Source organism: Myotis daubentonii, chromosome X, assembly GCF_963259705.1.
Source record: "Myotis daubentonii chromosome X, mMyoDau2.1, whole genome shotgun sequence".
Taxonomy (NCBI): domain Eukaryota; kingdom Metazoa; phylum Chordata; class Mammalia; order Chiroptera; family Vespertilionidae; genus Myotis; species Myotis daubentonii.
In genome coordinates this window covers 14,489,821-14,511,196 of record NC_081861.1, presented here as the reverse complement: position 1 = coordinate 14,511,196, position 21,376 = coordinate 14,489,821, and the positions used below count along the sequence as shown (strand labels likewise).

Here is a 21,376-nt window from a genome sequence, read left to right as displayed (position 1 = left end):
GGAGCTGGGTGGAGGGACTGGCAGGACACCGGATTGGGAAGGGAGTGAACAGAAGACAGCTTTTGTCCCCGGTCTTGGGTCTTTGTCTTTGAGAGTGGGTATGATTTCTTAAACAGGATGAAATAATAGATGAAGTGATGTTTACGTCCTTTTAGACAGGAGGGGAGAGTCAACCAGAGGGGGAGGTTGCTCATGTGTAGTGTGGAACTGAAGCTCAGGCCCAATGATGATGATGTATAGCCACCCGTTGTGACTGTCCTCTTACGGGCCAGGTACTCAGCCCTGTGGAATCTGAGCTCCGCTAGGTACTAGGTCCCCCTTCATCAGGTAAAAGGCAAGGACAGTGGGTGAAGCAGTCAGGGCCCCCATTATCATGGGCCGTCTAGTCATCCTTCTGTGCCACCTTCTCAACTGTAGACTGGGTGACAGTGACACTACCCTATCCCAGTTATTTGAGGATTGAATTCTAGGATTCTTGGATCATGCCCATCCCAGGTCCTCGAAGTGGGTTGGTGTGTGGGGTATTGGTGCCAATTCTTCCTGCTTGTCAGTCCTTCTGTAGACTCAGGGAGGGGGGGCAGGAGTGTCTGCTGATAGCAGATAGCAGTAGTGCAGCCAGGGGATGGAGGAGGGTGGCACCCAAGGGGTCCGAGGGAGACACCTGGCAGGATGATCTGAGCTCACACGGTGGTGTCCCAGGGTCCAGCTGTGGTTGGAGCCCAAGGATTTGCAACCAGAAGCCCTGGAAGAGGGACCGGGGTACATGGGGACTGCAGCACCTTGGGGTGAAAAGAGGAGGGAGCTGACAGTGTTAGGGTGGGTGGGGGTGGGCAGGAGAAGGAAAGCCCAGGAGGGTCTGCGCTGGGAGAGGACTAGAACCCACTCACCCGGTGTGAAGCCAAAGCACCCTTTCTCCCTCATCTGTGCTCCCCTGGCCTCAGTGACTTCCTTTGTGGAAATGACCACACTCTGTCCTGAGTGCCTCACCTTACTTGTCTCCACCTTCTTTCCTGAGCTCCCCTAAGGCTCCATCTGATAGTTGAGGCATGTGCATCACCAGCCCTTTCCATGGGGCTTGGCAGCTGAGTGAGTGGGTATAGGAAGAAGGAGCCAACACTCTCTGCTCTCCCACCATCCCTGTCAGTGGGGTTCCAGGGCCCCAGGGGACGTTGGGGGGAGAGGTCAGCCCACAGACCATGAACACGGAGGGCTGATGCATGATGCTGATTGACATTCACACTTTTGGGTTCCCACAGGCCACGTGAGTCCCATGGATCTCTGGGGAGATGGAGTTCTCCTGCCTCTCCTGGCAGCCTTATGCAGGCTGGGTCTTAAATGGGGTCATGACTCTGGAGACTCGTTGGCGACCCTACTGAGCCGCCACAGGAACTGCACCATCGCCATCCACAGTGCTCACAGGGACTGCGAAGAGCCCCCTGGCGGGAGCTGCTGCTGGAGAGGCTGGGGTGGAACCCCACGCAGATTCAGGCTCTGCTCCCAAAGGGAGAAATCTGGGAGAGGAGTAGCGCTGGCAAGGCTTGACACCCCGGCAGCAACCCACACCCCTCCAAGAGGACCCCCAGGACCTTGCTCAGGAATTTGGGGCTTGTTTTCTTTTCAACTTGTGGCAGTGGGGCTGTACTTTTGTGTAAGCAGCACACCTTCAAAGGGGCAGCAATGGGCCCAGGCTGGGGTTCCGAGGGCCGAGTTCCTACGACCTAGGTGAACCCTTCTGTCCACACTGGGCCTCAGTTCCCATTGCTGATCTGAGAGGCAGGGACAGGTCCAAGTCTGCATGCGGTGTTGCCTGTATGCCCACATGTGTGTTTATGTGTGTACATGCATGTGTGTGTGAGTGACAGACCAGAGGAGGCTGCACAACACACAGAGAGGGTCAGGTGGCCTCCAGACTCAGGCTGCCTGCCTGACTTCACACACCTTCCCCACCCCCACAGCCCATAGCATCCTGGGCCTTTTCGCTCACCCCTCAGTGGTTGAGGTCCCACACCAGCTTCTTGCACCTGGTGAAGAGCTTGGGGTCTGATTGCCTATTGGTTTCCCACAGCAGCTGGGGCCCTTCTGACCTGTAGGTGCTGCCCCCAGCAGCCAGGCTGGGACCTGCCCAGTAGTGACCAGGCTCTGTCCACTTCATTTCCCTCTCTCCTGGGCCTCACCCAGGGTTCCCTGAGCAGAGTTTGACACATCTGAAGTGCTCAGGCAGAGGGACACAGCTGACTCTGTGTCTCTTTGGTGAAATCAGCTTAGCCTCTAGTGGGTATAACTCTGAATAACCGTTTTCTCTCAAGAGAAGCCTTTGGTTTATGGAAGGAAAAACATCTCAATGCTTCTTTCGTGGTTCGCAGGGCTCCTTGACTTTGGGGAATCTTTGCGGGCCCAGAAAATGTGCTCCTGAGGAGGTTGTGGAGCTGGAAAAGCAGGCTGTACTGACCAACCTGAAGCAGAAGTACCCGAGGGCACTTTCAAACCCCAGGTGCTTACTGGAGCCCATACCCAGGAAAGGGGGAAGGGATATCTTCCAGGTAGGCATCCCACAGCACCTGTCCCCTAGGGGCAGGAGGACTCCACAGGAAGGTCACCGAGAATCCAGCTGAATCATGACCATCAATGGGCCATCATGCCGCGGATGTAGAACTGAATTGGCACCACTGTGGACAGCACTACCCACCATCTGCTGTTCAACTAAACAGATTTCTGTGCCCAGATGTAGGGGACTGTCCTTGTGAGATGCCTCCCTGGGCTCATTGACTGTGTCAAGGACTCTGACCTTTAGGGAAAAGGGAAAGCTGTCAGGAAATATCTTGGTGCTATCACTATTTTTGGTCCTGCTCAGTCCTGGGTTTTACAGAGAAAAACGCTTTCATAGAACTGGTTATTGTTTGGGACGCCCATGTTTTTGTTCTGGTCAAACTCAGAGAACACTTCAGCAGCACCCAGGGTTCCTTGTGGGCGGTCTGGGAGCGGGCACTGAATGATTGCCAGAGGGTAACCAGCCAGGCCTGGCCTCACTCACGGTGAAAGGGACATCAGACTTTGAAATAAAGGAGCTGTCTGTCCTGGCAAGTGACTGGTCTGCTGTAAAAGTGTCCCTGGGCTCACGAGAGCTTGTGTTGCACATGTCACATAGCTACCTTGTGACCCAAGAACGGCTCTGAAATACAACTCTGATGGAAAAGTGATGGGTAGAGGCTTTTTGTGTTTTATTTTTGTTTGTTTGTTCGTTTGTTTTCTGTATGAGCAATCTTTATTTGGGTCCCTTTTAGCGGGGTTACTAATACCTGTTAGTTGTGAGGATGATGTGTTTTCTCGCAGGCATTGCCTGGAATGGCCAGTCTTCTGAGTCAGACTGGCTCTGTCGTACACTGCTTAGCAGATGGGGTGGTCCGGGTTCTAGGTGGGCCTCTCTGCAAGGCCCCTGGAACTTGGGCTAGAGACACTCTGATGCTGATCAGAAACTTCCTGGCATCATAGGGAGATCTGTGAGTAAAGACCCTCCTGTTTCAAGTTGCATGACTAATATAAGGTGATGCTGGGCATTTCTGTCTCCTGACCAGTAGGCAAGGATCAGGGGACCAGATCTTCCTTTTGCACAGTTCTTATCAAGTTTCCAGTCTCCCTCTGACCTGAATGCTGAAGTCAGGAGATCCCCCATGCAGTCACCAGCCCCGTAGCCTTCCAAGGCAGAGAGCAAGGTGTAGTTTTGTGCAGCTTCTACATTGCGAGTCCTGGGTCCCTTCTGTCCTGACACAGGGTCCCCATCATGACCCTGGCAGGTCCTGGGTCCTTCCTCTGCCTTCCTGGGGCTGGTTTGTGTAAGAAACCCCCAGGTTCTGAGACCCTGATTTGAAGGCATTAAATGCCACTTGAGTCTAGATCAGCCATGGACAAACTACGGCCTGCGGGCCGGATCCGGCCCCTTTGAAATGAATAAAACTAAAAAAAAAAAAAAAAAAAAGAAAAGAACGTACCCTTTTATGTAATGATGTTTACTTTGAATTTATATTAGTTCACACAAACACTCCATCCATGTTTTTTTTCCAGCCCTCCAGGCCAGTTTAAGAACCCATTGTGGCCCTCGAGTCAAAAAGTTTGCACACCCCTGGTAGGTAGTACTACTGCTCTCCTCTCTGTGCACCTGATTCCCTATATGGCCTTCTTATTTTTATTTTTTTTAATTTTATAATAATTCTTTATTGTTGAAAGAACTAGAGGCCTGATGCACGAAATTTAGGCAAGAGTAGGCCTTCCTTGCCCTGGCTGTCGGCACCAGCTTCCCTCTGGCACCTGAGACCTGGGCTTCCTTCACAGCCCTGGTTTCTGGCCCTGGCTTCCTGAGGAATGACGTCCAGAAGGGTGTCCAGTCTAATTAGCATATAATGATTTTATTACTATAGATTACAAATGACCCCCTCCACCCCACCCCTGTCCTCTTGCCCCGCCCTCACCACCCAATTGTCTGTGTCCATGGGCCATGCATATATGCACACAAGGTTCTTGGTTGATTACTTCCCACCCTCCCCACCTTCCCTCTGAGATTCCCCAATCTGTCCCATGCTTGCATGTGTCTGTATCTATTTGGTTCATCAGTTTACTTTGTAACTTTGATTCCACATATGAGTGTGACCATGTGATATTTATCTTCCTCTGACTGGCTTATTTCACGTAGCACGATACTCTCCAGGTCCCTCCATGCTGTCTCAAAGGGTAAGAGACCCTTCCCTTTATACAGCTGCATAGTATTCCATGGCATACATGTACCACTGCTTTTTCATCAGGTCATTGATGGGCACCTGGCTGTTTCCACATCTTAGCTATCCTAAATTGTGCTGCTATGAACATAGGGGTGCATACATTCTTTCTCATTGGTATTTCCGGTTTCCTTGGGAAATATTCCTAGAAGTGTGATTCCCTACACTTTTCACCAAGTCCTAAGTCTCACTCAGTCCTGGATACAGAAGTCAGGAAACCTGGCACTTGGTCTTTTACCAGGGAACATCCCAAGGCTGATAGCAGGGTAGGGTTTATGGGGTCCCCTGGTTGTGGGGTTCAGGGTGCCCTCCTTCATCCTGTGGCTGTGCTCCTTACAGTGAACACCAACATATCTCAGACCTGCATGCGGAAGTCAGGAGATACCTCAAGGGGTCATCTGACATGGGGTCTCCCATGGCTAGTAGCAGGGGAGGCCCTTTATGGGGTCTCCTATATTGTGGGGTCCTGGGTCCCATCTGTTCTCCTTCAGCGGACCTGTGGCTCTGCCCCTTACACCATGTCCCAGAGTCTCACACCTGATGCAGAAGTCACCCCATCCTGTAGTACCCCGCCCACAGGTCCTCCCAGGACTGAGGATTCTGGGGTCCAGGCCCCCAATCTCCCTCAGGGTCCTCAGCTTGATAGCAGCAGGATCTGGGGTCCCCCCTGTGCTGCATGAAGCGTTGCTCCTTCTACCAAACCCTCCCTGTCTCTCAGACCCAATGCAGAAATCACAAAGCACAATGCGTGAGAGCACCCCTCCCCCACCCCAGGAAGCCTGCCAGGTGGACACTGTTCTGGGGCCAGTCCCCCAGTCTCCCTCAGGGTCCCCACACTGACGCCAGGCAGGTCTCGGACACCCTGAGACGCTGCCTTGACATGGAGCCGCCCGAGGGTCTCAGACCTGGAGGACCCGGAAGTCAGGCCTCGCTGCTTGGGGTCATCCCGAGCCTTGGGGCTCCCGGGACTGACTGCTCTGGACCAGAGTCATCTTGTCCCCCCCACGGCCTCACCGTGAGGCCTGCAGGTCCTGGGACCCTCCCTCTGTGAACCGGGAGGCCGGACCCCCACACGGAGGCCCTCACCCCGAGACCCCAGGGCAGGCCTGTGGGCCTCACTCCCCAGGGCTCCCGGCAGGGGCTGAACTAGCTCCCGGGCACCTCCGTCTGGTCCTCACCCTGATTCCAGGCAGAGCCTGGGCCCACTGGTGCAGACCTGAGATTGCACCCCCTCAGCGCCTGTCCTCCCGCCCCCCCCCCGTTCTCTGAGGAGGTCAGGGAAGGGGGCAGGGAGTAGTTTCCAGTAAGACGACCCACCGAGGACTCTCAGTGCTGACAGGAGGGCCTCCCTGGTCCCGGGGCCTCCATCGTCCATCAGGGTCATACCTGGACTCTGCAGCCCTGGGCTCCTGCCCTCCACGGACCTGAAGCCGGCCTCCCAAAGATGGTGCTCTCCTCTCTCAGACTTCCGGGGAGCAAGTCAGTGTGCGGAACTTCTGGACTGGCTCTCTGGGTTCCCCTGCTCCTGAGAGCAGGGGCAGAGAGCAGATCTAGGGGCCTGGAAGTCCTGTCTCTGTTCCCTCCTCCATCTGACCACACCAGGACTCCCTCCCTCTGTGGACTTCAGTCTGTGTCCCTCAGTCTGTGTCCCTCAGACCTAGGCTCTAACTCCCTGGATTGCCCAGGCAGGTGGAGGCATATGCTCAGCCGAGAGCCCCACCCAGGGTCCCTAGAGCTGACAGGAGCACCAGGAGATGGATGCTGTCGTGCCCTCTGTTCTGAAGCCAGTGGACACCAAAGTCCTCACCCAGGAGGGCCTCACACCCCTTGCAGAGATGCTGCAGTACCAGGACCGGTGCTGCGGAGGGCGCTGTAGCTCTCAGGATGTGTCAGGGGCTGAGAAGAAGGATTATTATGAGTGTGGATTAAAAAGTGAAAACACCTGCAGTGAACAAGGGAAATGTCGACAGACAACCACAATCCCACACCTCCCCAAATCCCTGCTGCTGCTCAGCATATTCAGTAGCAGCTAACCTTTAGAACCCACAGTTTCCACAGTGTCAACTAAGCTGGTGAAGAAACCCCATAAGACCCTTTGTTCTTCTTTGCTCTCCAACCCTTCCAACAGGGATAGGAAGAAACTGGGATCCTTGCTATTGGCCCTGAGCTAATATTTCAGGACTTTCAACTTGCTGCTTTCAGCATGGGCCCCAGGGACCCCACAGGACCTCGTATGGTGCAGGATCACTTTTGAACTGGGTAGTACAAATACAGATTTGGTCAATGTCATTCACAAACTTAGATGCTGAAGCTTGCAAAACCGTCTTTTTAATTTTTAATTTTTATTGTTTTAATATTATTATTTTTAATTAAATCTTTATTGTTCATATTATTACAGTTGTTCCTCTCTTTCCCCCCATAGCTCCACTCCACACGGTTCCCACCCCACCCTCTGCCCTTACCCTCCTCCCCCCACTGTCTTTATCCATAGGTGTACGGTTTTTGTCCAGTGTCTTCCTGCACCCCCACACCCCTTCTCCCCTGAGAATAGTCAGTCCACTCCCTTTCTATGCCTCTGGTTCTATTATATTCACTAGTTTATTCTGTTCATCAGATTATTTATTCACTTGATTTTTAGATTCACTTGTTGATAGATGTGTATTTGTTGTTCACAATTTGTATCTTTACCTTTTTCTTCTTCCTCTTCTTAAAGGATACCTTTCAGCATTTCATATAATACTGGTTTGGTGGTGATGAACTCCTTTAGCTTTTTCTTATCTGTGAAGCTCTTTATCTGACTGTCAGCTGATTTCTCAACAGAAACGATGCAGGCCAGAAGGGAGTGGCAAGAAATATCCAAAGTGATGAATACCAAGAACCTACAACCAAGATTACTTTACCCAGCAAAGCTATCATTCAGAATTGAAGGTCAGATAAAGAGCTCGTGAAAACTTCTATGAAAAGAAACAACATTTGAAAAATTCCCATAGAAAACAAGGATAAATTTCTAAATCATCACAGGTACCAAAAGATGCTACAACCATTTTCCCCACAACTTGCCCTGGGCCTCACAACCTAGAACGTGGACTTCCCTCTTCTCAAATGCAGAGTGAAGAATTAGCCTCACATCTTGCCCAGCTGGAGAAGGGGCCAGACATGGGCCTGAAACGTGCCTGGGTGCAACTTGGCTCAGGCCCCCTCTTCCTCGCCACTCATAGCCTCTTCAGGCAGGGATGGGATGGAACTAGGATCCCTTTTCTATAATCCCTGAACAAAAATTTAAGGACTTTGGACTTGGTGGTCTCAGCATGGGCCCTGAGACCCCACAGGAACTTGTGGTGTTCCTGATCACTGTTGGGCACCTGCAGGTACAGCAGGTACTGTTCCTGCAGCCAAATGTTGGTGAGGAGCCCCCGTGGGATCCCCATAGATCCAATGTTCCTTCCCATCATGCAAGCCCATGACCTGCAGGGCTTCCCAGATTTCATCCTCGGGGACACAGTTGTCCTTTGTGGCGATCACCCACACAAGTGTGACCAGGAGGACATTGTTGGGAAATCTGTGCTCATTGCTCACCATCCTGCTCCTAAGGTATCTTGCAAAAGAACGGATCACAAAGGCAGAAATGCTGAATAGTGTCATCAAAGAGTACCAGGACCGCTTCCCTGAGATCTTCATCCAAGTCTCCAGTGCGTGCAGCTGGTATTTGGCATTGATGGGAGGGAAGTAGACGCAATGACCACTCCTATGTCCTGGTCACCACCGTGGGCCTCACCTATGACTGGGGGCTGATCAAGAAAGAAGACCTGACCAAGAGAGGCAGCAATACACAAGGAGCATTACTGGATAGGGCCTGGACTGGGCTGAGGAAGAGAAGAGTCCCTCACAGCAGGAGACCCTTTATGGGTTTTGGGGTCAGGAGGGCACTGTCCAGAAGGGAGTACTATAGTTTGAATGCTTGTGTCCTCCTAAAAGGCTGATGTTTAAACCCTAACCCCTAAAGATGACAACATTAGGAGGTTGGGCCTTTGGAATGTGCTTAGGTTATGATGGCTGAGCCCTCAGGGATGGGAGTAGCACCTTATAAAGAGTCTCCAGAGAGATGCACGCTACTTCCACCATGTGAGGACACAGCAAGGAGGGCCCTCACTGCAGCACACTGGCACCTTATTCTTGGACCTCCAGCCTCCAGAACAGGGGGAAGTAAATCTCTGTTGGCGATAAGTTACTCAGTCTGTGGTATTTTGTTATGGAGTTCTTATCAAGTTTCCAGTCTCCCTCAGACCTGAATGCTGAAGTCAGGAGACACCCCATGTGGTCACCAGCCCTGTGGCCTTCCAAGGCTGAGAGCAAGGTGTGGTTTTGTGCAGCTTCTACATTGCGAGTCCTGGGTCCCCTCAGGCCTGACACAGGGTCCCCATCATGACCCTGGCAGGTCCTGGGTGCTTCCTCTGCCTCCCTGGGGCTGGTATGTGTACGAAAGCCCACAGGCTCTGAGACCATGCAAGGGAAGACCAGGTCTCAGGTGCCAGAGGGAAGCTGGTGCCAGCAGCCAGGGGAAGGAAGGCCTACTCTTGCATAAATTTTGTGCATCAGGCCTCTAGTTCTTTCAACAATAAAGAATTATTATAGCAGCCCCACTGGACTAGGGAGGAGTGCAAGGGAACAGCTGGAAGGCTGGCATTGGAGAGGAGGCTCACGTGTCTAAGTGAAGTTGCTCAGCAGCTTGGGGGAGTGGCTTGAGGCCTTAGAACCACAAGACTCTCTTTTATCTACTCTTAGCAGCCAGGCCAGCCTCAAGGGCCCCAGAGACCAGAGCTCAGTATTTTCTCTATGGCTGCAAGGCTATGCAGATGCAGCAGCCAGGTCAGGACCGAAATCATTTTTCCCTAGGGTGCGGCTGTATTGGTAGCCCACTCAGCTGTGCTGTGCTGTGCTGGAGTCACATGACTTTGGGGACTCTGTTCATAAGGTGGCAACACACACGGGTCATCTCTGGGGCCTTTGGAACTCTGAAGAACAAACCCATCACCTCTGTCAAAGGGTCCTGAGCATGGCACCTAATAAATACTGTCTGACTGGTGATTGTGGGACCCAGGGTTGAATTTCTGGGACTGAGCAGGCTTACAGAGGGAGGCTATTTCCATAATGCATTTCTTCAACTCCATTGAAGTCAACAGTGTGAAAATATCATCTTCAGAAGGAAAGAATGAGCCTGATGTCCTAGATTATTCGTGACAATGGAAATTTGGTGGTTCTAGAATCGAAGATCCTCTAGAAACCTCGGGACTCAAGAGTGCCTAAAACATATCAAATAAACACCCTTTCCCCACAAAATGACAGACTCTGGTTTCCAGAGGCTTCTCTCCAATTTCCTTCCAATAAAATGGGCAAGTCCCCTTAAATAAGCCATTAGCAGAGTCATGAGCTAGCAAAGGCCACAAGGACACCTCCTTTTCAGCCTTTAAAAAACTCGCTTAAGGAACAATTCTTTGGTAGGCAACCAAAGAGAGCTGGCTGTCTAACCAGAGACACTAGGTGGAGCTTCCCTTTGAAAAGCCAGCCATTTTTATCCTCTAGGGCAGGGGTGGGCAACCTTTTTGTGAGTGCGTGCCAAAATCAGCAACATCTCTGACTCAAAATTCTTCTGCGTGCCAACCCCAATTTGTTGAGAACATGTTATGCCTACTTGATATCTCTTAAGGTGTACGTATGTGAAGAACCTTGAGGAAATAATAAAATTCATTGGAGCGACAAAAACACAGTATATGATGATGAAAAATGCATTTATTTTTTAATGTATACATGTAAACGGATAGTCCAACAGAAAACTTTATGACTCCGTTTGATATTATCAGTGGGACTTTGCTGCTGCATCACTGATGACAGAGATTTTACATAAGGTTTATATTTCATGACCTTCAGAGATATGCAGGATCCACTACTTTCATCCATCAAGGTAATCCTACTATGAGACTTAACAAAATTCATCACTGAGGACAAAGATTCACAAGAACAAAGTAGTGGATGAAAACTTGGAGAGTAATGCTGTTGCAAAGATTTTTTTTTTGCTGTTTTTAGTATTTTTTATTTTTATTTTTATTAATTTTTTATTGCTTAAAGTATTACAAAGGGTATTACATACTTGTCCTTCCCCCCCCCCCCCGCACTTGACAATCCCCTGGCCTCCCCTACCCCCCAGTGTCTTATGTCCATTGGATATGCTTATATGCATGCATATAAGTCCTTCAGTTGATCTCTTACCCCCCCCCTTCTGCCCCCTTAACCTCCCTGGGCTTCCCACTGTGTTTGACAGTCTGTTTGAGGCAGCTCTGCCGCTGTATCTATTTTTGTTCATAAGTTTATAATGGTCTTTATTATCCATGAATGTGTGAGATCATGTGGTATTCTTCCTTCATTGACTGGCTTCTTTCACTTAGCATAATGCTCTCCAGTTCCATCCATGCCGTTGCAAATGGTAAGAGTTCTCTCTTTTTTACAGCAGCATAGTATTCCATCGTGTAGATGTACCACAGTTTTCTAATCCATTCATCTACTGATGGGCACTTAGGCTGTTTCCAGATCTTAGCTATGGTGAATTGTTCTGGATGAACATATATGTGCATATATCCTTTCTGATTGGTGTTTCTGGTTTCTTGGGATGTTGCAAAGATTTTTAAACAGAGAAAATTCTCTGGAATGGCATTCCAAGTCTTCAGTAGTTTGTTTTCAACGCTACTGAAATTACTCTTTCCCTCTTTCGTCAATCCATGTCTATGGTCTTTAAGATAACGTGTTACGTAAAATTATTTATTTATCTAATATGCACCTACACTGAACTTATCTGAAAAATAAAAAGTCAATATTAAGAAAAAATTGTAAATTGAAGATTATGAGAGAGGGTTTCGCGTGCGAACACAAGTTACTGGCATGCCATGTTTGGCACGCGTGCCAGGGGTTGCCCACCCCTGCTCTAGGGCATGTCTTCCATGAATAAACTTATTTTTGAATGAATGCTTTGTAAACCTGTTTAGAAGTACAAAGACCATGGACTGAACCCAAATCTAGACTGGGTGCTCATCTTTAAGCTGAGAGGCACCTTGGGGTATTTTCTTCCCTAATGCCTCTGGATTCCCTTTCAGAACAAAGGAACGACCCTCAGAGAGGACAAATAACACCACTTACTGGCAGGGCTGGGACCAGGACCTAGGACCCGTGCAGGTGGTGCCTTTCCATCTCCCTATACAGAGTGATTATTAAGACCAAAGTTACCCAAAACAGCTAGAGAACATGGATCACCGAAACCACTGTAGTATCCTCTCCTCTATGGTGAAGATGACTTGAATTTTGCTTTTGTGCCATCTCACACCCAGGCTCACATCTAAGTTCAACTACATATTTATGATTATTTTCATATCAGCTTCCTTCAGTCACAGCTAGCTAAACAAGATGGAATTTAACTTAGTAGTGAGTCTGTGTATGGTTCTTGAAAAGAAGCTAACCCAAGAGCAAACAAAATGATTCAATGTACCTATCTTCAAGGCTATGGCAGAACAGGAACACAGTGGTGTGTGTGTGTGGGGGGGGGGGGGTTGGGAGGGGTAGGGGGCGGAGGGCTTCTGGCAGGGAGAACAGGGCTGGCTTCAGAGTGAGTCAGTGAAATGCTTTGTTTCCTCAGAGCTGAATATGTGCCCAACCACAAATCACCAATGAAAAGGGCAAGTACCAAAGGAGATCCAATTTGGAAGTGGGAAGCCTGAAATCTGGGAAAGCCAAAGCCCACCCACCTCACTGAAGAAAGGAAATGGGGCATAGGGGAGGCCTCAAGGGAGTCTGAATCTGAGGGTCTTGGGAGGGTGATTTGAGAAGACACATGCAGGTGCCCCAAAGTGAACCCATCTTGGGTAGTGAGAAGAGTTCCTATGTGGAAGACATAGAAACTAAAGCCAATGTTATTGTGACCTGAGAGTGGTGAGATTTGGCGGCAAGCCAAGCTCAAGAGGGGGCTCTGAGGACATCAGAGGGTGTGGCTGCCCATTCCCACTGCAACACCGTGTTTAACATCTTCTCTCAGGTGCTTGGGTAGCACTGTGGTTGAGGAATGAGTGGAACATTCCCAACTGTGCTGAAACACAGCCCTATTCTAGGGACAACTGGACCCAGGGCTAAGAAAATAGGACTCTCTTTTGGGCTCATCTGAGCACAACCTGCCAATCAGTAGGCACAGCTGGAAGAGACAAAGCAGGAAGCTTGTGAGGGGTGCATTGAAAATGGGGGCTACCTACTGAGACTAGGCAAACCACCATTTTCTGAGTGACACAGTCCCCCAGGAGCCCATCTGACCCAGGCAGTCTTGGTGGTTGCCCAGGCTAAGACTAACCAGGGCCTTGCCCTTGAGCAACAAAGAGGCCATGAACCGCCTGCACCCCTTCTGTAGGGATGGGGGTGGAGATAGGATCATGACCTCTCAACACATCCAGTGAACTAGCAACAAGAAAAAATCTTCCTGGCAGCATATGAACACCTTTTATATTAACCTGAACACTATTTCTCTATACTTTTAGAAGAGAGAGAAGATGGGGGCCCTCCCGATATCCACTCCCCTACACTTGGCCAGGGCCCACACTCCAGAGCAGCCATAAGTCACCTTTGTGACAGCACATGACTTAAGCAGCTGGTTGCCCCACGACCAAGACTCTAGAATATTGAGGACAGTGTATGTAGGGCGTCACTGCTGTGACCAAAGGCATTTCTGACCCCACTTTTGAAGTGATAGGATCCTGGGTACCAAGTGCTTTTTGATGTAGAGCATCAACATGGCTAATCAGAATACCCCTGAGATGCAAAAAGCCAAGCTGGCCCCATCAGAGGATGGACAACCACCAATAATGTTCCAATATGATACATCCCCAGATCCTCATGTGTGTCCAAGGCTTTGGAGGGGCACGGGGACCAAGAAGAGAGCCCAGATCCAAGCCCCCAAGACAACCGCAACCACTGGACCCAAACAAAGGCACCACCAGTGTGGAAGGAAACAACATTCTTCTTGGGCTGTCCTTCCCAAGAAAGCCTTGGAGGATAGTGGAGGATGAGGCCTTCCCGTCTGTGTGTTGGAATGATGACGGAGACACCGTGATCATTGATGAAAATCTTTTCCAGAGCGAGATTCTTTGCCGAAGGGGCGACGAGCAAATCTTTGAATCGAAAAGCCTGAAGAGTTTCATCTGCTTGCTGAACCACCATGGCTTTAGCAAAATATGCCCAGGAAACTCTTCAGTTTGCTCTGCAGGGAACAGGATGGTGGTAAAGTAGAAAGTCCTCCCATTTCCCACGATCCCTGTTTCTCAAACATCTTCCTAGTGGACCCAGCAGAACAATATACTGAAAGGGCATGATTTCAGGGCCTAACCCCTTTTCATATGATACAGTATTTATGAAAAGATGAGAAAGTATAGATTTTCAATTGAAACTATAGCCCCCTTAGAGATAACCTGCAGGGATGAGTAAAGAGTCTGAGCGGCCAGTTAATGTCAAATAGGTATACTTTCTCCACAAGTGACTAAATTAATTAATTTTGTTTCAGATCTACAGAAATTGCAATTTCCAGAGAGGCAAGCCGTGCCTACTCAAGAACATTACAACACAAGGCAACCCGGTGACATGCGTTTGTCGAGGGACTAGTGTCACCTCCCCCCCCCAAAAAAAAGAAAGATGAAGATGGCCCCCACAAGACACTCCCCAAGATCACAGCACCAGAGTGGCGGCAAAGAAGCCGAACAAAAGGCTCAGGAGACAGGCAAGAATGATTGGGGACCCAATGCCCCTCCCCCCCGGGCATTCGAGATCACAGTTCCTCAGCCCATGGAGAGTGCCAGGGAGGTCCAGTGCCCAAGTGAAGCAAGTGGTTCAAGTGGGGAGGGTACTTTTGGAAGTGTCATGTTTGTTCCCTAGGATATTGCCGGAACCAAATGACATAGGGGATCTGCTATCCCCTCCCCCCACCCCCTGGGGGCTCTTCCCAGTCCCTGTGAGCAATGTGGATGGCGATGGTGCCGTTCCTGTGGCGGCTCAGTAGGGTCGCCAACGAGTCTCCAGAGTCATGACCCCATTTAAGACCAAGCCTGCATAAGGCTGCCAGGAGAGGCAGGAGAACTCCATCTCCCCAGAGATCCATGGGCCTCACGTGGCCTGTGGGAACCCAAAAGTGTGAATGTCAATCAGCATCATGCATCAGCCCTCCGTGTTCATGGTCTGTGGGCTGACCACTCCCCCCAACGTCCCCTGGGGCCCTGGAACCCCACTGACAGGGATGGTGGGAGAGCAGAGAGTGTTGGCTCCTTCTTCCTATACCCACTCACTCAGCTGCCAGGCCCCATGGAAAGGGCTGGTGATGCACATACCTCGTCTATCAGATGGAGTCTTAGGGGAGCTCAGGAAAGAAGGTGGAGACAAGTAAGGTGAGGCACTCAGGACAGAGTGTGGTCATTTCCACAAAGGAGGTCACTGAGGCCAGGGGGGCACAGATGAGGGAGAAAGGGTGCTTTGGCTTCACACCGGGTGAGTGGGTTCTAGTCCTCTCCCAGCGCAGTCCCTCCTGGGGTTTCCTTCTCCTGCCCACCCCCACCCACCCTAACACTGTCAGCTCCCTCCTCTTTTCACCCCAAGGTGCTGCAGTCCCCATGCACCCCGGTCCCTCTTCCAGGGCTTCTGGTTGCAAATCCTTGGGCTCCAACCACAGCTGGACCCTGGGACACCACCGTGTGAGCTCAGATCATCCTGCCAGGTGTCTCCCTCGGACCCCTTGGGAGCCACCCTCCTCCATCCCCTGGCTGCACTACTGCTATCTGCTGTCAGCAGACTTTCCTGGCCCCCACCTGAGTCTACAGAAGGATTGACGAGCAGGAAGAATTGGCACCAGTACCCCACACACCAACCCACTTCGAGGTCCTGGGATGGGCATGATCCAAGAATCCTAGAATTCAATCCTCAAATAACTGGGATAGGGTAGTGTCACTGTCACCCAGTCTACAGTTGAGAAGGTGGCACAGAAGGATGACTAGATGGCCCATGATCATGGGGGCCCTGACTGCTTCACCCACTGTCCTTGCCTTATACCTGGTGAAGGGGGACCTAGTACCTAGCGGAGCTCAGATTCCACAGGGCTGAGTACCTGGCCCGTAAGAGGACAGTCACAACGGGTGGCTATACATCATCATCATTGGGCCTGAGCTTCAGTTCCACACTACACATGAGCAACCTCCCCCTCTGGTTGACTCTCCCCTCCTGTCTAAAAGGACGTAAACATCACTTCATCTATTATGTCATCCTGTTTAAGAAATCATACCCACTCTCAAAGACAAAGACCCAAGACCTGGGGACAAAAGCTGCCTTCTGTTCACTCCCTTCCCAACCCAGTGTCCTGCCAGTCCCTCCACCCAGCTCCTCTCCTTTGTATCCCCTCCCTCTCCTGTGAGGACAGAGGCTCAATGAATGTTTAGGGTGTACATGAACCAGTGAGAAGGGTATTTTTTTTACTGTTTATGTTTCTACATTCTTGAATAAGCTCGAAAATCTAGCTCTCTGTGTGTGTGTGTGTGTGTGTGTGTGTGTGTGTGTGAGAGAGAGAGAGAGAGAGAGAGAGAGAGAGAGAGAGAGATACAAGAATTCAAAAATTAACTATTTTATTTCTGTTTTACAGCTAAGTTCTTTCACATTGAAAAATACGATTCCAATTCCATATTATCTTGTTACAGAGTACCAATAAAATGACAGATTCCTAATTAGTTTTACAAAATAGCAAAGCGCTTTCTCTTTAGTTAAATAACAATAAACCTGTGTGACCTGTGTCATTTGTAAAGTTAGGTTCTGAAGCTAATAAACATTCTACTTAAAGTAACATTTTAAAATACCAAAAATAAAAGAAGATACATTTCTAAGTCACCCCAATGGAACAGAGACACAAAGATGTCATTCACTATGATTCCCTCATCCCCAGTCAGGCAGGCCCTGCACTAAGTGCTTAGATCACGACTGCCCCCCTAAAACACAAAGTAAAGAAATCTGCCCTGGATTTCAGTCAAGGCAGAAGAAGCCACTGGGCATGGCAGAAGAGCTTGCACTGGCCATGGCAGTAGTATCATCTGTGGTCCTAACTCTGGCCTGGGCTCTCTGTTCCTCCTCTCTCAAAGTCTCCTGATAGAAGTGTGTGAAGGATCTGGGGTCACTCCCACTGACCTGGGACAAAAACTCCAGGACTTTCAACTTGGTGGTCTCAGCGTGGGCCCTGGGACCCCACAGGAACTCGTACCGTGCAGGATCGCTGTTGGGCACCTGCCGGTACTCCAGGTACTGTTCCTGCACCCAAACTCTGGTGAGGAGCTCCCTGGGCTCCCCATAGAGGCTATGCTCCATCCCCGCATGCACCCCCATGGCATTCAGTGCTTCCCATATCCTCTCTTCGGGGACACAATCATCCTCCAAGACGATTATACTAAGGATGAGTATCAGCAGGCCCGTCTTGGGCATACTGTGCTCATCGCTCACCATCCCATCATAGGTGAGGCCCAGGTTGGTGACTAGGACATAGGTGTGGCTGGTGGGGTCCACTTCCTTCACATCAATGCCATAAACCAGCTGCATGCACTCAGAGGCCTCCCTAAAGATTACAGCAAAGTGGTCCTGGTGCTCTCTGATGATGCTACTCAGCATTTCTGCCCTTGTGGTCTGCTCCTTTGTGCGATACTTCAGGAGCAGGAACCCCACCAGATCAGCTACCTTATCATTAATCACACATCTGGGCAAGGACTCTGTACCTGGCAGGGCCCAGGAGGTACTCGGACCCTCCCCTTCTTCGCTGATGGATTGGCTCAAGGGAGCAGCAGCGGCAAGGGCAGTAGGGGAGGCATGGGCACTTGGAGAGCTCACGGGAGAACTCGGTGCCCCAGCAGCAGCAGGAACCTCCTCCTGCTCCTCATTCTCTTCCTCCTCCACATTCTCCTCCTGCTCCTCCCCCCCCTCCTCTGAGGTGCTTGGGTTACTTGAAAGCAGAGGATAGCAAGAGGAAGAGGTGGAGGAGGAGGAAGAGGAAGCAACAGGGGTGGAGGAGGAGGAGGAAGAATCCTCTTCCACAGGCATGGGAATATCAAGCGAGGAGCGTTGACTCTTTGGAACTCGAGGCATGATGACTCCTGTCAGGCAGCCACAGGAGTGCGGGCAGGAGGTGCGCAATGAGGACTCACAGGCCTGGGGGAGAGAGGAAGGGTAAGTGGCCTCAGCTGAGTACACCCTTGGCCACTGTGAGAAAGTGGGACTACAGGTCTCCTCTTTAGGGGTGCTCTTGGGCCTCACTGGGGTCTCTCCTCCTGGGTGGCCTGTACCCTAAGATCCTGAATGAGGAAGTCAGATGGCTCTTTGGGGTACAGTCGGCATAGGCCAGGGTTCTGTGGCTGGCAGTGGGGTGGGGTCGGGTACTGAGGGCGTTCTCATCGATTCTGGCATGGGGGAGACCCTAGGGACACATTCTAGGTCAGGGCAGGCACCTCACCTTGACTGCTGGCACTGCCTGGACCTCCTCTGCTCTGTGACCTGTGTTTTGTGCCTCAGACCTAGGCCTTTATCTCCTGGTTCCTGGAGTCCCTGTAAGAGGAAACGAGGAAAGACCTCAGCGTGCAGGTGGCATGCACAGCCATGGGCCTCCAGTGCTGACAACAGGGAGGCCGGGATGCTGTGAGGTCCCCACTGTTCTGGGCTGGATGGTCTCCTGCGTCCGCCCTCGGCGTCCTCTCCTTTCCCCTGGCAGGGCCTGGAACCTCCCCTTGCTGGACCTGAGGCAAAACTCTCAGAACAAGGCTACATACCCCTGAAACTGAACAGAAGAAAGTGAGGGGGCCCCGCAGCAGACCACACCTGCCCAGAACCTCCCACGGGATACAGTATGTCATGGCCAAACTCTGTGGGGTCTATCCGTCCTGGGACGGGGAATCCCCTCAGTCCTAACTGTGACATCTGACAGGGTCTTGGATAACTTCCTGTGCTGACCGGAGGCCACTTACCTTCAGACTGAAATGCTCACCTTCCTGAGTCACTGGTGGAGGACGTGAGGGACAGCACGGCTAGCCACCATGTTCCACTTTCTCTCGTGGCTGACAGAAGTGGCAAAGTAGGGCTGGGACTCCCCCTGTTGTGATGTGAGGGGTTCCCTCAGTCCTCAGCTGAACCTTGAAAAGAGACAGCAAGACTCGGGAGCAGGGGAGGAGCATTAGGGTTCCTTCTGTCTTTCCTCAGATGGCTCACCTGCAAAGAGGTCAGGGTCCGGGCCACCTCCCCTTCCTCCTTTGCTGACCTGCATGTGCTCCCCTCAGTCCAGGTCTCTCACCTACCTGAGGCCCCACCCCCACCCCCCCCCCCCAGCCCCATCAGAGTGCTCTCAGTTGGACATCCCTGCCTGGTGTGTCAGAGCTGAAAGTGGAAGTGGGGTGCATGTCTGTGAGGCCCACATTTGTTCTGGAGGACAATTCCCCCTCCTTCCTCCCACATGGTCAATAGCTTGGCCACTTGCAGTGCCCGAGTGTCCTGGATCTGCTGTCCATACGCCTCACCCTTTGTGTAAGGCCAGACCTCTTTCATCTTCCTGAGAGCAAAGGGAGCGGGAGAAGCCATGGGAAAGCGATTCCAGAAATCCCAGGGCTGAGAGCAGGTGCGGGCTTCTGTGGGGTTCCCACTGTGGTGGGATCCAAGGTTCCCTCAGTTCTCCCTTAGGATCCTCCCTTGACTCTGGCAGGTGCTGGCCCCACCCTCTGCTGATGTGAGGTCCTGCTCTTTATACCCAAGCCCCAGACTGTCAGACCCAGATGCACCAATGAGGAAATGCCCCCTAGGATCATCCTCCACGAGGCCTGCCGGATGGACTATGGAGGGCCCTGGGCCCACCCTCTGCCGTTCTCAAGTATTGTTCCCGGTACCGACATGGTTGTGCAAGTCAGCGCATGCTGTGTGTGGTCATCCTCCAGCGGGATCCCAGCACTGACTCTGGTTTGGTTTCCAGGGTCCCTGCGTCCTCCCTCAGGGTCCTCACCTTGGCTATGGCAGGTCCCTGGCCCACCATCTGCCGAGATGGGGTCCTGCTCCCTGAACAGAACCCCCAGAGTCTCTGAGACCAGCCAGGACTGACTCTGGTCTAGCTTCCAGGGTCCCTGGCCCACCATCTGCCGAGATGGGGTCCTCCTCACTGTACTGAACCCCAGAGTCTCTGAGACCGGGACTGGAAGCGGAAGGGAGGAAGGGGGTGTGTTCATCCTCACAGGTGGCCCCCATCTGCTCTGGCAGGCGCCGACCCCGCCCTGTGCTGTCCGGGGTCCTCATCCTCACAGCCACCCCCAGAGACTCTCAGACCCGCCTGCGGAGGTCAGGTAATGTCCCGCGTGTGCCCCTCCCGAGTCCTGCGGGCTGGCTCTGTGGGGGTCTGGGGTCCTCCCATCCCTGACTGCCCTCTGACCAGGACTCTCCGAAGCTGCTCTGCCCTCCATGCGGAGGAGAGGCCCAGCTCCTTACCACCGCCCCTTCCCAGCCCCCGCTGTGCAGTCAGGGCACCCCGCATGGCCACCCGCCATGGGGCCCCTCGCAGAGGACAGCAGGGGCACCTGTGCGGCTTCCCGCTGCGGTGCGGTGGGACCCGGGTGCTCACCCAGACTCCCCCAGGGCCCAGCCCGCCTCAGCCCCAGTGAGGTCCGCCCCACCCGGCCAAGCCCCGCAAGGCCCGCGTCATGGGAGCCCATGGGAAGGTCACAGAGGCTGCCTAGGGCTGTGGGCTTCACCCCCTGCGGGCCCGGGGCTGGCTCTGCTCCTGACGGCAGGGTCCCTGGGTCCAGCCCCGTCTGAGGGACCCGGGTGGCCTCGGGGCCTCCTCCCACGCAGCCGCCCGCCACATGGACCCTGGAGGCCCTGGGCCCTGTGGAGCGACGCGCCTCGCCCCTCACCCTGAGTCCCCAGACCTGGCTGCGCCAACCACGACCGGCCTCGTGTGGCCAGCCCCAGGGGCCTCCCGGGACGGAAACCGTTGTCCCAGGGCCCGGGGTCCCTCACCCTCCCGGGGCACACTCACCTGGACTCGGGCGGGTCCCGGGCCGCCCTCGGGATGTGAGCGAGCTCAGGATCTCCTGGGCATCCCCAGCGTCTCAGAGACCCGGATGCGGAAGTGAGGAACGTGCTGGGGCAAGGTCTCTGAGACCCGGATGAGGCGTGTGTGGTCCCTGTCCCAGAGGCCCTTCCATGTTGAGCCTGTGGTGGGGGCAGGGTCTCTTCCTCCCCCGCTGCTCACTGTGACTCTAGGCAGCTTCTGCCCCCCTCTGCTAACCAGAAGCCCTGCTCTTGATGGGTGTCCCCGCCTGAGGCCCGTCCTGGAAGGCAGGTGGACCCGAACAGAATCGGAGCTTCTGCTGCCTGCCTCAAGGACAGCCAAAAGCAGGGGGCGGGTGCTGCCGAGAAAGGAAAGGATTGATTCCCGAGTCACCTGACCTGGGCCAATGGTGGACTCCTGTCCCAAAGACCACTGTCCTCCTCCTACCTAAGCCCGCCTTTCTTGTTGTCTTCATTGCCAACCGTGTTACAGAGGT

At 52.4% G+C, this 21,376-nt stretch overlaps 1 protein-coding gene and 3 pseudogenes across 1 annotated transcript; 2 read left to right on the top strand and 2 right to left on the bottom strand.

Annotated features, from left to right (window-relative positions):
* LOC132223383 (protein EOLA1-like) overlaps positions 1–14,924 on the bottom strand; it is a 29,942-nt pseudogene extending 15,018 nt beyond the window's left edge.
* On the top strand, positions 1,287–2,612 carry LOC132224523 (protein EOLA1-like; annotated as a pseudogene).
* On the top strand, positions 13,607–14,717 carry LOC132224930 (heat shock transcription factor, X-linked member 3-like; annotated as a pseudogene).
* Positions 14,925–16,838: 1,914 nt separating the features above from the next.
* On the bottom strand, positions 16,839–17,945 carry LOC132223382 (melanoma-associated antigen 10-like). The gene has a single exon (XM_059678615.1). The coding sequence runs from the start codon at positions 17,943–17,945 to the stop codon at positions 16,839–16,841; it is 1,107 nt and encodes a 368-aa protein (XP_059534598.1).
* Between the last annotated feature and the right edge of the window lie 3,431 nt (positions 17,946–21,376).